We start from the raw sequence: 18,627 nt of genomic DNA, 5'->3' as shown, positions 1-18,627 counted from the left end.
AGAACAGACCTATACTTCCGGCCAAGACGGTTGGCCGAAACTGGACTAAGATCTCCCTGGACAAGATCGCTACCCAACTCTCTGCCTCACCCCCCATGGAAGGCCTCGACCTAGACACTAGGCTCTCCAATTTTAATAGGTGGATATCTACCGCCATTGACCGCATTGCCCCTATCAAACCTATAAAAACCTTCCGAGCAGCCCCCTCGGCACCATGGTACTCTGATGAACTACATCAGATTAAATCCTCCTGCAAACAGTTGGAGCGCCAATGGAGACTTTCTTACGCCCTAGATAGCAAAAACAAATATAAACAAGCCTTAAAAAACTACCGGAAGAAAAAAATTGATCACAAAAGAAATTTCTTGGAGGACAAAATAAATAAAGCACAAGGCTCTACAAGAGAAATCTTTAGTACGGTAAGAGCCTTTACTGATCCCATGGCCCTCAAACGCCAATCTCCGGTATCCCAATCCCTTTGCACTCGGCTTTCCGATTACTTTGAGGAGAAAATTGCCTCTATTTGTAACACTTTCCCCAATAAGAATCATTCATGCACCACTGACAATCTTGATGTCCCTTCTGATTCCCTTCTGGTATTTTCTGATTTTGCAGAGATCACCCTTGATCGCTCCTTGACGGAACTCCTGAAATGCAGATCTGGTTCCCCAGACGACCCATGGCCGGCCAAGCAGTACAAAGCTTTGGCTCCGCTCCTCAATCCCACACTAAGCGGCATCTGGAATGATTCTCTAAAGACAATCTATCCTGACGCTTGAAAACATGCCAAGTTGGTCCCTATTCTAAAAAAGGCCAACGCAGACCCGGAGGAACCAGCAAATTATAGACCCATCTCCTTACTGCCTGCCCCGGCTTAGGTCCTTGAAAAGCTGGTACAGCAGCAGCTAGCATGCTTCCTTGAAACCCATGACCTTTTCCATGACTCAACACGGGTTTAGATCCGGCCACAGCACAGAGTCAGCCTTGATTGAGATGGCTGACTCTGTGCGATGGAGGCTGGACGGGGGGTCGAGGGCGGTGTTGGTGCTGCTGGACTTGTCGGCAGCATTCGACACCGTCTCTCACCCAGTCCTGCTCGATCGTCTCCGGTCTAAAGGTATCCAAGGCAAGGCACTGGATTGGTTGTCCTCCTTCCTTTCAAATCGGACACAGGCGGTTTTCACCCCTCCCCCTCCCCCTCCCCGCTACACCTCTGACAGTCGCCCGCTCAAGTGGGGAGTCCCTCAAAGTTCCTCACTGAGCCCCCGATTATTTAATGTTTACTTTTCCCCTCTTACTGAATTGATATCCCAGTCAGGAATAAAGGCCACCTCTTACGCTGACAATATTCAGCTTTTATTTTCCTAAGATACCCCCATTCACTCCACGTTTGACCCACTAAAACACTGCCTAAGAAATATCGCCCGTTGGATGGACGATAACTTCCTGCGCCTAAACACCGGGAAAACAGAAGTCCTTTTCTTGAACTTGAACTTGAACCAACCCTCCCCGTTAGACTCAAACCTCTGGTGGCCCCTCGATCTGAGCCTTCCCCCCAACCCTAAGGAATCAGTGAAAAACCTGGGGGTGAGATGGGACTCCCACCTCTCATTCCACAATCAAGTGCAGACCACGTCCGCCGCTTGTTTTTCAAAAATCCGGATGATAAAGAAATTCATTAATTTCCTTAGATGCAACACCAGGAAAACCATAGTGCAGGCATTAATAACTTCACACCTGGACTACGCTAATGGCCTGTACTTAGGGCTCGCCTCCGGATTGTGTCACCGTCTGCAGACAGTCCAGAATGCGGCAGTCCGACTGGTCTGTGGTGTCTCTCTCCGAGAACACATTTCTCCTCACCGTCGTAGACTCCACTGGCTCCCCATCCAAAAAAGGGCCGAGTTCAAGGCCCTCACCCTGGCCCATCGCGCCATCAAGGGGAAAGGGTCCGCCTACCTTTCTTCTTGTCTTCGCCCCTATAGCAACGCCAGATACCTCCGGTCCAACTCAAAAAACCTGATTGCCACCCCGAGGTTTAGAAAGGCGTGCTCAGGAGGAAAAACATTCCAGGTATGCGCCTCCGCTCAATAGAATAAACTTCCACTCGCCCTCCGGATGATCCATGAAGAGATGTCCTTCCGGAAAGCACTGAAGACTTTCCTCTTTTGTTAAGAATCACGTTTGTTTGAGACAGCAAACCAGCAGAAGTGCCGGGACACCCCGTTGGGGTAGCTGTGCGCTATATAAAACACACTAAATAAATATGTAGTGGCATAGTATCTGAATGTGTGCCACGTGACAGTACTACGGTTGAGGGGGGACTCAAGGCATCAGGATGGGAATTCAGAGTTTCTGAATCTATTATGTTTTTTTACGGTGGGTAAGGGTATTTGGCTGCCAAGGGTATTTTTAAGGTTTAGGGTTCAGGGGAGATATATATCGGAATGTGTGGGTCAAGCCTGTGCTAGGCTTTAATGGGTTTAAAAATAAATTAACTTTCAGGAAGAAATCGGCTGGTGTTGCGGCTTAATTGTCTTCTCAAAGATGTTGTTCATATATAAATATATATAGAAATATTTTAGTTAGGACTCCATGTGTGAGCAATCCTTTCATCTGTTTTCGGGCCTGAAAGTCAGCTCCCAGCGAGCGGGAGCAGTTTTCCTGCTGCTGGGAGCGGACTTCCTGTTTGCTATTGCTTGGCGGGAGCTGTCATAGTTCCCGCCAAACGACAGCAAACAGCTATGTCCAGGGGATGTGCCCCCTGGAACATAGGGAGACTGCTCTGTGGGGTGGCGGTTCCCAGGGACCATTAATAGCTCCATGAGAAGGGCTGCACTGCCACCCTTCTTTCCTTTGTCTTTATTCAGCATGACCCTGGGGAGATGGTGGTCACAGGGGTTAAATGGCCGGGGGGGGGGGGGGGGGAGGGGGGGTGCACGCAGCCCCCCTCCTTCCTTAATAATTGTATTGGCCCTGCTTCGGGTAGGTGGTGCGAGCCCTCCTAGAATCATACCGATCTTGTGCAAAGATCTGATTGGCTGCCAACACTGCAATCAGGAAGTGTTGGCAGCTATATTGTCCCAAACAAAAACATCAAAAAAAGAGGATGCGGCTGCGTAGGAATTCCCTGACCCCCTAGGCCTGGTGGTGGCATCCCTGACAGGGTTAAGTCCTTTTTTTTTTGTATTGCGAAGGTTTGCAAATTCCTGTGAAAATTTAAATTTTAAAAAGTGCAATCTCGCGCTTGTTTAAGCATCGGCCCTCGGGTGGGTCTTGTCCGGGGGTTTAGTTATATAGATAATATGGGGGGCACAAGCGGAGCCTTACCAGCGACCCACGGGTGTTCACGAAGTTGATGGCGGTGGTCCCAGCTCATCTGCGCAGATCGGGCGTTTCAGCTTTCCACTATTTCCACGACTGGTTGTTGAAGGCGGTCTCGCCCCAGACATTTGTCTCCGACCTCCAGACTACGGCCGACCTACTGCAATTGCTGGGGTTTTCCATCAACGTGCTGAAGTCGCACTTGATTCCCTCACAGAAGCTCCTCTTCATCGAAGCGGTTCTGGACTCTGCGTAGTTTTGGGTTTATCATCCCGAATAGCGAGTCCGTAATATTCAGGCTATGATTCCGATCTTTCACCCTCTATCCCAGGTTTCGGTCATGATGACCCTCCGACTATGGGGCTGATGGCCTCCTGCATCCTGTTAGTGTATCATGCCAGATGGCATGTGAGGGCTCTGCAGTGGGACCTGAAGTTCCGGTTGGCACAGCATTGGGACCACCTGTCTGATCACGTACAGATCTTGGCGGGCACTGCACGACAATTGCAGTGGTGGCTCACGAATTACGATTGGGTCAATGGCAGATCCCTCTCCCTTCCCCAACCGGAGGACACAGTGGTGACGGACACGTCCCTTCTGGGATGGGGCGGACACATGAAAGAGGTGGAGATTAGAGGTCTCCGGCGGAGGCCCGACTCCATATCAATCTTCTGGAGCTTTGGGCACATCAAACAATTCAACCTGCTTAACCAATACCAATCAGGCTTCAAGGCAGGTCACAGTACTGAAACAGCCATGACACACATAATCTACAACACTCTAAAAATCCTGGACCAAAATGAAGCCTGTTTACTAATCTTACTCAACCTGTCATCTGCTTTTGACACCGTTAAACATGACAACTTGCTAGAGCTCCTGAAATTCAGAATGGGATTATCTGGATCTCTGCTGTCCTGGTTTACCTCCTTCCTCCAAAATAGATCTCAAAGATTCAAGGTCAATCAATCCTTGTCCAACCCAGTGCCATTCACATTAGAAGGGCCACACGATTCTTTCCTTTTCACCTACTCTTTTCAACCTTTTCGTTTAACCACTCACCGATCTTCTCAGTCTCTCCAAGATCAATTTCCATATGTATGCAGACGACACCAAACTCTACATAAAAATCCACTCACTTGAGGACATCAAATCCCTCAACACAACGCTACAAAAAACTCAAACATGGTTGGCCGAAAACCACTTGAAACTAAACTTCCTCAAAGCGGAGTTCCTCTTAATCGTCCTCACTCCCCCCTTTCCCCCATACAAATCATCCCCCATCTTGAATGGTTGTAGCACCTAACAGCACTACAAAGGGCAACCACTCATTGTTGAATCCGCAAAATCGCTAGGTGTGACACTAGACAGAAACCTAAAGATACAGAAGCACCTCCACAAAAGGTGTAAATTTCCACAAGAACACCATACGAAAACTGAAACCCTTCCTGACAGCAAACGATTTCAAACAAGCAGTTCAAGCCCTTGTAATTCCAAAAGTGGAATATTGGGCTGTAACCCCATGTGGCCTCCTTAGGTCGGCGACAGCCACGCTAAGAGCTGCTATCAACTCAGCTGCAAGACTCATCACAGGTTCAAAAAGAACCTTGCATATCTCCCCAGACCTTAGAGCACTATAATGGCTACCATTTGAAGCCAGAATTCATCTGAAAATCGCATGTATAACACACAAGGCCTTACACTACAACTCTCCGATCTACCTAGCTCAGAAATTGCTTCTCTCCGCTGGTAACAGACTCTCCAGGAGCTCCAAGAATCGAATACTGAAACCACACGATTTGCCAAGGAAAAAAACTTACAACCGAACCTTCTCTGGAATGACAACAGGATCTGAAATGCTCTGCCCACAGAAACAAGAGTGAACTCTTCTCCTGCCTCCTTCAAAAAAGAAGTGAAATCAATCCTCATGGCTAAATTCACGTGAATTACTTACCTAATATTGTATTTTAATTTCTAGTATATTTTATGGAGCACCTTATATCTGAAGCACCTATACTTGTACTTCACTAGACTTCTACTTGTTTCCAATATTGGACATGTAAAGCGCTCTGATACCCGCCAGTGCTATATAAAAGTTTCAAATAAATAAATACTGAAGGCATTCCTTCCCTCTCTCGTGGGGAGGGTAGTGCAGGTGTTCAGACAACACCACTGCCATGTGGTACTACAACAAACAGGGCGGGTGGAGTTGTGGACCCTATGTCAGGAGGCTCTGCGCCTCTGGACATGCCTGGAACATCAGGGTATGTCTCTGGTGGTTCAACACCTGGCAGGTTCTCTGAAACGCCAAGGCGGGCAAACTCAGCTGTCGATGCATAATGGATCACAAATGGCGTGTGTACTCTGACTTGGTGCAAGGTCTCTTTCAGAAGTGGGGAGAGCCTTGGTTAGATCTATTCGCCACAGAAGAGAAAACGCAATGCCCTCAGTTCTGCACATTGAAATTTCCAAGTTGGCATTCGCTAGGAGACGCTTTCCGCCACGAGTGGAGTTGCGGTCTACTATACGCCTTTCCGCTTATACCACTTCTACCCAGAGTGCTGAAGAAGATCAAGCGCGACCAGGCCCAAGTTATTCTTGTGGCTCTGGACTGTGCTCAAAGAGAATAGTATCTAGAGCTGATCAGCATGGCGATCAATCCCTGCTCTGCCTGCCTCTTAGGGAGGATCTTCTGTCGCAGCAGCAGGGGGGGGTTCTCTACCCGAACATGTCCAGCCTCCACGCGTTGAGATTGAGCAGCAGCAGTTGACGTCTTTCGACCTGCCTCCTGAAGTCTGTGATGTTGTTCTGGCAGCCAGGCGTCCCTCCACTTAAACGGTGTACGCCTACAGGTGGAATAAATTTGTGGCCTGGTGCACAGTAAAGGCTGTGGATCCCATTTCTGCCCCTCTTTCAGAGGTCCTTCTATTTCTTCTATCTTTGGCCGAGCAGGGCTCTGCTCTGGGCACTATCAAGGGCTATCTCACGGCCATTTCAGCCTTTTTACGGCTTCCGGAACAGCCTTCCCTTTTCAAGTCCCCTGTTGTAAATAGATTCTTGAAAGGCATTACTTGCATGTTCCCTCCTGTCCCTTTCGTGATGCCTCATTGGGATTTGAACCTAGTTCTGACTTATCTGATGTGTGCTCCTTTTGAGTCACTTCACAACTGTCCTCTTCGTCTTCTCACTCTAAAGACTGCTCTCCTGGTTGCCATCACCTCTGCCGGAAGAGTGAGTGAGCTCCAGGCTCATTCTTCTAAACCTCCTTTTCTCTGTCGATCCAAACAAAGGTGTTCTAAGGGCTCGTCCTTTCTGCCAAATGTTGTAACTGCCTTTCACATCAGGCAGACCATCACTTAGCCCACCTCCTTTCTGCCTCCGCATACCTCAAAACGTGCGCTCTCTTTCTATCTGAACCGCACGCAACAGTTCCAGGTGGATGGCCAGCTCTTTGTTGACTACGTGGGCACCAAGAGAGGTCAGGCCGGGCACAAGCGGACCATCTCAGTGGGTCGTCCGGTGCATTAAGGCTGGTTATTCTTAGGCTAAGCTGGGGTATTTATTTTAAGATAAGGACTTTATCACTAAGTTTTTCTTTCAGATGCACAAGTTACTTACCTTCGGTAACGATAGATCTGTAAGAAACATTAGTAGTGATAGCTTCCTTACCGCCCCACTCATCCTCCCCGTTCTGCGAACTGATTTCTAGGGTTAAGGTAATCCCTTTCAGGGACCAGTGGTCAGTTTCTTGCATGGCTCTGCGTTCCTGGCCCGGAAAGTAGTGTACAGAACCGACGACCACGCGCGTGGGTGCGTCTAAGTAGCTCCAGCGACGTCATCCCGGCGCCAACGACTCAAGCAGAGCCGCATGACGACGCGCAGGGATACTGACGAAAACTTTCCGGAACCAGTCTAATTGCTGGGGTCATTCTAAGGTAAGGAATCTATCACTACTACTAATGTTTCTTACAGATATATTGTTACCGAAGGTAAGTAACTTGTGCGTCCTGTGCAGTGCACGGAGAGGGCAGAAGCCCAATCCTCTTCCTTGAAGCTTTTTCAGCTGTGATGGGCGGTTCAGGTGGTGGTAGGTCTGTAGTGGTGTGAAATGGGTATAATGAAACTGATGAGGGAGTGGTTAGTCCAGGTCATAGTTGCTAGCTTGTGGATTGATGTTGCTGATTGAGGGGAAAATCTTGTCCAATAGTGAGCAGAACATAACTGCTATAGGCGACAGGTTATCAGTATTTGTAACTTCATATGTAACAAATATACTGAACTCTGAGCCAGTCCGCAGTGTTAATTATTGTCCCTTGCTATCCATATGCACCTGAAGCTTGGTCCCATACATCCAGTGACCAATAACTGAAATTACCGACTGTGGTGCTGAAAAGGCATAAATGTAAGCAAACGTTTTGAATGAGGCTCAGAGAAAATCCTCATTGTTTATAATGCTAAAATTGATAATATTTCAGAATTTCTTTTTTTCTTTTGCTTCACACTTGTTGACTGACACATGTTATAATGCAAACACAAGGAGATGATGGGCTAAATGCTGGAGCTTTTCAGTCACAGATCTGGGTTGAATCCATCATCATTCTTTAGCTCACTTCGCCACCTCAGTTCAGATCCAACTATATGGAAATCAGTCTTGACCCTCTGCCTCATGGGAACAGTCAAGCCCGAACTGCCAAGCCAGGTCTTCCCTGAAACGGGAACAAGCATCCTGGGACCGATTTTGGGGTAACCCCATTCATCAGCCAGGCTAGCTTGAATCCAGTGGGGCAAATATTATAATGCCTAAAAGAGGAGTAGCACGCAAACTTGTTCACTGATCCAAATGAATACTAAATGTAGATTGCTCCACTTTAAAAACGCTGGTATGTGTTTTTTTAAAACATTTTATCTAATGTAGATGTTAATGTTATGTGTATATTGGTGGTACATGAAGGATACGTTTGTTGAACCAGGACTTCTGCATTCTACACTCAATGACCGATAATCATATGGCATTGCCCCTTTTGAAAAGAAAACAGTGTGGTGGACGAGGTTTCAGTCGGCTCACTGTCAAGCTTTGGAATGACATTCCATGTTCTCTTAAAGTGATTGAACAGTATCTGTTTAGAAAACAGTCAAAAACCTTCCTCTTTGAATGACGCTGCATTCTCACCTTTTCCCATTTACTGTAGTAATTTTGACTTGCGCGCCAGAATGCTTTTTTTGGTAACTATTTTCTGTGAATTAATACTACAGTGATATAAATAATATGGTATCCGTTGTGGAACCCTTTGATGAGCGTTCTAATATTTGTTAAAGTTTTGTTTTTATTTGTTATTATTATATATACATATATAGATTGGTTTTGTTGTAACTTTGTTTTACAATCTTACTTCATAGGAACCACAGTGCAACGCAGGGGCTTGAAACTTCTTGGCAGACTCTCCCTTCTAACAGAACATGATCTTTGGACTGTTAATGGCCTTCCCAATGAAACCATTTCTTCGGATCACTTATCATTAGTATCCAGGTTCCGCCTTGAACTCTAATATTAGGAGTTATGTGACAAGTGGGACTTCAGACAAACACAATAGCTCCGTTTTGCCACTGCTACTAAAACCCGTTTTCTTACAGGCACCAAACTACTAAGCCACTCAAAATAAAAACTGGTAATATTCAGGAACTTCTAGTTTACATTTGTTGAAAAACGAATTTTTAAGAGATTTTATTTTTTTCATAAAAGACCGCTTTCAGGATTCTTGTAAAAATGAAATGAAAAATTGAGTTTGAAACTTATTTCTGATAAAGGATTGTGCCATATTGAAAAAATGTGATTTCTTTTTTCACCGAGATACTGTAAATATTTGTTGCCAGCATATTTTCCCAGGAAAAATACTGTTTAATTATGAGGTGAGTTTTTCTATGTTTGTAAGCCAATTTTAACTTTGTAGTTGTATTTGTAGCTGTGTTTCATCATTCTTTCCTACGGGTTTTTGTTTGTAATTGAAGCAAATGTAAACTGCTCTCTCTGGTAGGAGTCCTGTCCTTGTTACATTTGTGCTCATACTCTTCAATGTAAGCATTTTATTTAAGCTTAGTCTTACTGATTTGTTTTAGGATTCTTTATTGTACTATTGCTTTCCAAGCATATCTTTGACATTGTGTTGGAAATTAAACCTAATTTGAAATTCATACTGTTCTGTAGAATCAGCTGCAGTGAGTGACAACACAAAAATGACCTTCAAGTTAATTGTGTCTACCTAGAGGAAGTGTTGACGTACAGCACCCTCATAAAAATACTTCTTCATGAATAGACTATGCATACTTGTTTTCCTTTTTCAATAACGTTGCTTAAAACATGACACCTTTTGTGCACATCATCCTTATTTAAGGGTAATTGACAGCTCTGTTGCAAACATCCACTGCCTGTATCTTTCTATCTGACATTACTGATTTTAGGTAATTTGACATAATTAAAAGCCTCAGCTAGACGTCAGCGATGAGCACTTGGTGAACCCCTGAATTATCTAAAGAAATGTTTAATATTTCTCATAGAATTAACCAACTCAAACAGGACAACAAACAAATCTATGATTTTTTTGGACTGAAAATAGTGAAAAACTAGAGAATCTATACTTCCCTAACTAGTATCGGACGCCTTTATCACCACACTCCCGCCCCCACCAACCACCCACCAAGAGAAAACCAAGGTTACCGGTTTCCAATCGGTGGAAGCAGAGGACCGTTTGACCTTTGTTTAAAACAAGCACTGGCGTTGCCAATAGGTCGCGCAGTAGGAAAGTTGGAGCTATTACAATTGCAAATAACAATGCCTTTTATTTTTGTTTTCATTTTAAAAACATAAAGGGCTCTGTCATTTACAAAACCAATAGCTCCAACTTTCCTACTGCGAGACCTATTGGCAACGCCAGTGCTTGTTACACGGAGCAGCCAAGCATCAGAGCCGCTTGAAGTGTTAGAAAACAAATAAAAGTTCACCTCCAGGCTTGTGTTTTTCAAGGCGGACTTTCTTGCCTGCTTCCCTGGGCTGACGTCGTTTTAAATTTGCGGAACAAAAGTAATTATTAACCCCTTTGTCATATTTAAATAGAGAAGACTTCTTTTTAGTATTTGTAGGTCATCATACCCGGCCTCGGAAATTAGCCTAATTTATTATTTAAAACGCTGGTGAGGCTCCTAATTGCATTTATCATTCGCTATGACACGCTCAGAACTGAGAACCAGACCCGGCGAGATTTCCCCCCAGTTTGAATTTTGAAATAAAAATATTGTTCGCGTGATCCCTAGCTATCAGCGGTTGCCATGGCGACAGTCCTATTTGTCTGAGAGCTCTGTCCGCTGCCAGTGAGAGACACAGCGGCGTCAACTAAACATACGAATACATCAAAGGTAAATTGATATGCTCAATCTGATCAGCTCAATTAATATGAGAACAGAAGCTGAAGGGGGTTAACAGAGGGCACCCATTCATGGTAGACGGAGCCCCTTTTAGCTGAAGTTGTGCGCCGGTAGTCGGGGTGGGGGTGGGCGATTTAGCGCACTGTCAAAAACATTATCAGAGGAGAAGTACCAGGCCTCCCACACCTAGCAGATATGAAGCTGTCAGACAAAGAATAGCACTATTCATTAAATGACACTTATTTTATCCCACTTTACAAGAATACAGCGAACAAAACAAGCAAGGGGAGCAGCTGAGAAAAGCGCTTTTTTCCCTTTTACTAGTGATGACAGACATGCAGCAATTATGGTGATAACCAAGGAATACTAAGCAAGAAGCAGGCTTTGGTCTGTTTATCAGCTAATTTTTTTTATGTAACGACGTTTGCAGCACATCCCTTGTATTTTTTTGTTTTGATTATTTATGTACGGCGGAGTAAAGTACGTCCTTTTTATCTTTCAAATGTGGTGCTTTGTGGGTGGCCTAGAGGTCCGTAAATTATACATATTCTCGAGTTTTCCCCCAATTAATAGCGACGCGCGGTGTAATTACATGTAGAATTAGACGTCTGTATGGAAGAGTAAAACGCTCCAGTAACTGTAAGCATGGAATATCGGAGTGGGGTGCCAGGGAGCGTGCTAGGGAGTGCCAGTGACTGGGAAGGCGAGACGAGGATTGTAAATATGTCTGCATTTATATAATAAATGCAAGGGTGCAATGGAAAGCGTTACCGTGGGCCTGCGCTTGCTTCCATCGAATAAACATACGAGCACCTGTTATTTTTGAAAGAGCACCTTCTGTCGGAGGTAGGAGTTGCCTTGCGCACTCCTGTGTGTGCAGTTTTAAAGAAGCGCCCGGTCATGGCAGCCCCCGGGGGTGCCACCGCCCTTTGAACATGCAGTCCTTGCAGTGAGCCGTTTTCAGGCCTGTTATCAATAGTCTGTTTATATCTATCTGCACGAGCGCGGGCTGATTGATACAGACTGTGCACCACGTGCTCCATAATGCGCTGTCAGGAAATGCTGACAGACGCAATGAAGGAGCAATAAATGTGGGGCAGCAGTAATGGAATGGTCTGGCCTGGCTGTATGAAAACTGAAAGCTGCGATATTGCTTCCCATGTTACCTCACACTTGCCAGTCCCTCCGAGAATTTACTAGGTGAGTGAATTAAAATGGTCTCCTGATATGCGGAGAAGAGAAACAAGACGGAGGGAAGGCAGAGAAGGGGAGGGGGGAGGAGAAATGCGACACGGTGTGAAGCAGCAGGGGCCTTTGAAGTGAAGCTAAGCTTCACTTCAAAGGTGTGGGAGGAGTGCTGCTACGTCCTGGGGGAAGCTGGCTGGGAAGGGGGAGGAGAAATGCAAGTAAGGCTGTGTTTGCGGGGAGAGAGAGGGGAGGTGCTGGAGCTGGGGAACAGAGTTTATGGCCCAAAAGCGCGTGCCTGTGGCCACGTGAACTCGAAGAAAACCGCACGAACTAAGCCCTTGGTTTCACGAGTATTTTGAGCACTTGAATTCTCGCTCCGCTCAATGCGCTTGCGTGCATTGATAGGTCACGAGACCTAAAAATGCAGCACACAGCGGGAAAAGCCGCCGCAGCGATGCGGATATTTAACTATACTAATTCACCACTAATCCTTTATGGGTTCCGGAGCAGCGTACTACTTGCCAAAAAAGCACTTCAACGCCTCATCGGGGATAGCAAGCACTATATATAAATGCAATTTCAATACAATATAGTGTAAAACTGCACACACAGGCTCTGGAGACCTGGTTAAGAGGCTTTCTAAGTGGGTGACACAACCAGTGCTACAGGCCCTCTAGTAATATTTACTTTACAGGCCTTGGGCACGATAAGTGGTTTTCCCTTTTTATTTTCCCTCGTCGTCTGTCGACTCACTCAAACCTTCCTGTTTCTGCTGCCACCTCTTCACCCTAAATGTTTGGGATGCAAGAATGATTCCTTTCCCTTTCCACACTGCGTGCTGGTCATTGTGATAACTTGCTGATATGTTCGAACACTTGTCTTCTCACCTCGGGCGGTGATGCATAGAGCACAGATAACTGCATGGGGCTGATGTGCAACGTGAGTGCTGGGACTTTAGCATCATGAAAGCTCACAGGAAATGTCTGGGTCGACCGAGACTAGCCAGGTCACCCTTTGTGTCCCGTCTTTAACTGGATTATAAGCGAACTGGAAAGTGTCTCAAAGATTGTTGCTTCACTGTCTCGATGGCAGTTGTGACTGCACGGGCAGCAGCCTCACCTGCGAGGTTGTGTAGTGCTGCTACTTTCGAGGGAAGCCGGACTTTGTTTCCTGCAAAGCACAGCGCAGTCCTCGCTGACGTACACAGGAGCTGAAAGGCGCGCGACTGCAGGAATGCGCATGACGCATTATTTGCAGAAGCAGGAGGGTGTCCCTGCTGTGAACATTTGTAGGACGCCTGTAATGCAAACAAGCCGGAGAGAACATAACCGTGACACGGCTGGCTGATAGGTGTGACACAGCAAACAGATCTATGAATAGATACTGGCGGAGTGCTGCATTCAGATGTCAGTTTCTGTAGCAGGAGGAGCTATACCTAGCAGTATGTTGTGATGTCAGTCACCCACCACCACAGCGGCACACCCTCGTTACCAGTAGGTGTGAAGGGCTCTGGGTGATTACACCCTCCCACCACGGGCACATTGCTATACACTGAGCTGTGTGGTTGGCAAGTTTTCAGTGTGAATCCATGTTGGACAGAAAATAGAACTGGGCACCGAAATAAAACGGACTCCCCATTAGTGAATTTGCTTTAAAAAAAAAAGTGATCCATGTTTGTACATTGGGGCAGTTTTAATCTAGTACAAACGCACGGCGTAAGTGTTCCGCGTGGTAGTGTGCATGGATTTGAGCTTGCTGCAGACTGTTTGTTTTAATATCGTGGAAATCAAAGGAAAGACTGTCCCAGCAGACCACAACCCGGCCACACACTGTGTCGGGCATTGCCCGATTGCCTCAGTCCGGTGGGGGTATTTAATTGCCTTTTGCGATTAATTCTACTTCGGATGGTTTGACCGAATTAAATTAATTCAGTCAAACCATCCGAAGTAGAATAGAGCAGTTCTGTCCGTGTAATTGATTACATTTTCTAAATTCGTCCATTATCCAGAATGGTGATGAACTGGATTTAAAGCAGCTGCCTGGTTTTGGAAGTGCTTGGTCAAGGCCTTTAGCGTGATTCTGATTTATATGGCACGGTTTAGGATTTAAATCACTCCCTTTAGCTTTATGTAGCAGATCGGTATGGATTTTAAGTTGATTTATTTCTTGTGATCTCCGACATTTGATCAAATTCCGAAAGATAGCTCAGGCAGGAAATGACTGCATAATTGGAGCCTTCGGAACTCGACCCAACATTGCTCTGATATATGTCCATGTATTCCCTTAAAGCGTCACTGACATCCCAATGCATCACTGCAGAGTATTTTTAGCAGTGTTTTAGTGTTGGCAGAAGCCGTGCCTTTCATTAACTTGTACAGTGTGGTTGTAAAAATGTTGACTGCTGCTGCCATCAGCAAATCTTTTGCCAGGTTTTCCAGCTAACTCCATGTTATAAGTACACCATATTTCCAGTTCTGGACTTCAATTTGACAGCCTTGCGTGTTTTGGGGTGTTGTAGTACTGGGCGGAGCAAGATGGCAACCCTACTTGTTAATCGTGTGAAAAGCAGTAGCGAGTGGTGTCGGAGAAATATGGTGGAACAGCGCGGGGATGAGGCAGGGCAGGGGGGTGGGGGGACTGTAACAAATAAAAAAATGCGACACGGGGTGAAGCAGCAGGGGCCATTGAAGTGAAGCTAAGCTTCACTTCAAAGGTGTGGGAGGAGTGCTGCTACGGCCTGGGGGAAGCTGGCTGGGGAGGGGGGAGGAGAAATGCAAGTTTATGGCCCAAAAGCCCGTGCCTGTGGCCAGGTGAACTTAATGAAAAACGCAGCAAAAAGCCTGTGGTTTCACAAGGATTTTGAGCACTTGAATTCTCGCTCCCTCAATGCGCTTGCGCGCATTGTAGGTTACGAGACCTAAAAAAATACTAAAACCAAACCGAAAGACTCCTTGCAAAACCTTGTACATTACTGTAAGCATTGCATTGTAAGCAGTTTATCCTAAGGATAGTTGAACTCCCAACCCCCAACAACATGTTGTGTGGTACACAGTGCTTATTTATAATGGCATAACCATTATATAATTCTTAACTGTGATATGTCCAAACTCTTGAACATACAATAATCACCCCTTTCATGACAAAGGCAGGGGCAAGTCAACTTTAGGCATACCGGGAACTAGTCATCAACATTTTAACTACAAAATATAGAACAAAGACTCTAATGTCAGAACCATATCCCTTACGTCTTTTACAGGTTTCCAGTGACCACACATAAATTGAAACATATATTCAATTACCCAACTAACTGGTTGGTAAGCCATTGTTCTCATATTTTGGATGCTTAGCTTTGTATCCAAAATATTGTGCTTTCAGCAGCTGCACGGTAGTCCATGCGTCCATTCTAATCTTCCAATTTAGGGGGGCGTTAGTTTTACCTTTACCCACAGAAGGCTATGCCTCGTTTGTACCTACAAAGCCCACCCCAGCCAGTGCTGTCGGCACCCTCGTATTCAACTAACCATCCGTACTTCCCAAAATCACCACCTTAGGGTCTGGACTAGGCAGCATACCTATGCTTTCTGCCAGGATATCCTACATCCCCACCAAATCAGAGGATAGAAGGACATTCCCAGATAGCTTGAAAGAAGGTTCCTGTTGCTTCTTTACAATGAACACAGACCGGGCTCTACCCTCTGTCCATCTTTCAGTTCCTTTCTGGGATTGAGATCGGTCCTATGGAAATAATTAAACTGCATCAATCTCCGATTTGAAAGGTATCAGCAGTATCCTAGATGCCATCTTGGCCTTCTGCCACGCGTCCTATTCCGGCTCGTCCATCTGTTGGTCCCAAGCAACTCTTATTCCCACAAGTTGGTCCCTGGTGTTTAGTATTAGGGACCTGTAAAGTTGCAATATATCCTTACAACCGAAGGGTTCCATCACTAGCTTGACTATAGTCTGAGACCTCACCTAGCTCCTCTCTGTATTTGGATAAGGCATTTCTTAGATGTAGGTACCTGTAGAATTGGGACCTGTGTGGCCCAAACTCTACAGTGTGCTGTTAAAAAGACTTGATATGTTTTTGCTCCCAGAATTCTTTCAGGGAGGATATCCCTTGACAATCCCACTCCCTAAACCAGGAAAGCTGTGATACATGGTTCAGTCAAGTACCAGTCCAGAGCAGTGATGTTTAGCCAGTTTAGTTAGCCATTTTGTGGGCTTCTTGCCGACCCGAGAACTAGGACACAGGTACCCTATTCGGAGGGAGCCCACTGTACAGAAGATGAGTTTAGTTAGCCATTTTGTGGGCATCTTGCCGACCAGAGAACTAGGACACAGGTAACCTATTCGGAGGGAGCCCACTGTACAGAAGATGCTGAATCAACCCACGGATTCAAACTCTACACCAAGAACAGGATGCTATCTGGCCATCTGCGTCCAAAAAGCCAGTCCGTAGTTGGCATCAACTGGGCTGTCCATTAATAAAGCCTCGGATCTGGCACTCCCAGTCCCTGGTTGTATACTAGAATGATGCATTTCCAAAAAGAAACCCTGGGTAGTCTCCCTCCAAAGGAATTTTGTCTCTAGCGCCTGGAGTGCAGCAAGGAATGCTCGTGGGAGAACAAAGGGGTAGTTCTGCTATATGTAGAGGAAATGAGGAAGTGTAAACATTTTGTGACAGTGCTACTTGTTTCTTCAATGAAACAGGTAGGTTGGATCATCCCTCCAATGCCTCTCAAGGATGCCTCATGAGAGGAACAATGTTCAAATCCCATGCCAATTGATGGTAGTCCTTCAGCATTGAAAGTAATCCTCTACTGCCCGATCTAGCATTTTAGCAGGAAACTGCGGTATAGGGCCCTCAAGCTGGATATGAGCCAATTTGTCCAAATCACCACTAACCTGGAAGCTTCCCCATACACATCAAAGACTTTTAATTAGTTGCTGAAATGAGACTGAGTTGTGCCAGAATAGAAGAAAAGTGTCCGTACAAAGGGACACTCTGTGTCCTCTCACTTGGCTGTCTGAAACCATGAATGTGGGTATTTCACCTGATCCATTCCACAAAGGACTCTATGGTCAGGGCGGAAAGGAGTGCCGATAGAGGACACCCCTACTGGGTTTGTCGTTCTATGGGAAATAATGGGGAAAAGACACGATTGACTCCTATCCGTTCAGTCAGTCTAGTATAGAACCTGCACGTATCGCAAGAATCTTGTGCAAATATTAGTGTTTCTTGAGCACTGCAGGCAGAAAAAGGGCAGTGGACAGAGTTGACTGCCTTCTTGTAGTCGAACATTAATATAGCTGCCCACAAATGCTAAAAAGAGATATTGGCTAATGTCACTTGCACTCTGTGCAGGCAGTGCCTCGTGCTTCTGGCAGGAATAAAAACCGTTTTGGTCCTTGTGTAATAATTTCCAGATCACCATGGCCAATCTAATGGCCAAGCTTTGGGAAGCAACTTTTTTGTTAAATCCATTTTTATTGGTTTTCTGGAAAGCAGTGAATGCATTTATAAATGGCAGTCGATTTTACAAATCACCAATGTAGGAAGAAAAACGCATTTTTGGCATAATCAACATCTCTATGTGACCCTTACCCTGCGACTATCAGTGGGTACATGTCAGTTAGTATGCAAGAATATATGCACCATAGGTTAGATGAAATCCACTGGGGACAAAATCATAAGTGATAATAACTACAAAACAAGTAACAAACTGTCCCAGGCCTGGTCTATATGAGTTAGGAGCATGTACAAGGAGGAGCCTATGACTGGGCATGCTCATTTGTACATTGTGGTTGGTGCACTATGCATTATACATAGGTCAAGATCAGGAACTATATTTCGGAGAACAGTGTATGACTTGTTAGTGATTAGGGAGTTTGGTCATGTCTTAGGTTGGTGAGTGGCGCCTTTTGTTTTGTTGAAGGAGAATAGCAACTCGTCCCTCTGTGTTGCGATTAGGTGTTTGTGGAGGCCCATGGCCTCTTATTGTCTGAGTGCCACCACCTTAAAGTCAGCCCAATGGTTCACAGCGGTATGCCAGTGGATCAGCCCAGGGAGATAATTTGCCTTCCACCGCATTGTAATGGATCTTTTTGAACGGAGGAGGGCTAGATCCAAAAATCTGTTCGCTACTCTGCTGGTTTTCGGGCGCTTGTATAGGCACATGATGCACCCTTCCAATGTGTGCAGTGCGTTGTGAACGTTATCGCCCGAGAGTCTTCTACATATTGCGTTCCAGAAGTGTTGTACAGCAGGGCACTCCCATAACGTGTTTAATAGCCGCTCGTGGGGTTTCGCATCCAGACAGTCTGACAAGGCTGTCGTGTAAATCCTTTGTATGGTGTGCAGGCCAGTGTTAAATAGGCTTGGTGTAGTATGTTGTATTGTATATATTGTATGTATTCTGAGAGATTTTGTGTGTAATGGAAATGGCTCATTCCCACTCCTTGGCTGTGAAAGGTTCCTGACATCCTCCTCCCATATAGTGGGGAGTGTTGCCAATGGGGGCGATGTGGTGTCCAGTAGAGCTCAGACCAACAAGGAAATCAATATCTTACATGCCCCTATCATGTATATGGTATGTGTTAATGGATGCGTGGGGGGTTCATTGGTGGGAATGCCCCAGGCTTGTTCTAGTTGAGTCGGAGATGTTTGTGGGTTAAGAATTGTCCTGTCAGGAGACCAGTCTC

At 45.7% G+C, this 18,627-nt stretch overlaps 1 protein-coding gene across 5 annotated transcripts in view; it reads left to right on the top strand.

Annotated features, from left to right (window-relative positions):
• The window catches only part of ANGEL2 (angel homolog 2), a 387,853-nt gene extending 378,224 nt beyond the window's left edge, over nucleotides 1-9,629 (top strand). For all 5 annotated transcript variants that reach the window (XM_086927870.1, XM_086927871.1, XM_086927872.1 and 2 more), the window contains one exon: nucleotides 8,719-9,629. In XM_086927870.1, coding sequence (XP_086783996.1) covers nucleotides 8,719-8,867 — 149 coding nt within the window. In that variant the 3' untranslated portion in view covers nucleotides 8,868-9,629. The remainder of the gene's footprint in view (nucleotides 1-8,718) is intronic.
• Nucleotides 9,630-18,627: the final 8,998 nt, after the last annotated feature.

The sequence above is a fragment of the Lissotriton vulgaris genome, chromosome 6 (assembly GCF_964263255.1).
Source record: "Lissotriton vulgaris chromosome 6, aLisVul1.2, whole genome shotgun sequence".
NCBI classification, from domain to species: domain Eukaryota; kingdom Metazoa; phylum Chordata; class Amphibia; order Caudata; family Salamandridae; genus Lissotriton; species Lissotriton vulgaris.
The sequence above is the reverse complement of the archived record's forward strand: the minus strand, read 5'-3'. Positions and strand labels throughout refer to the sequence as shown.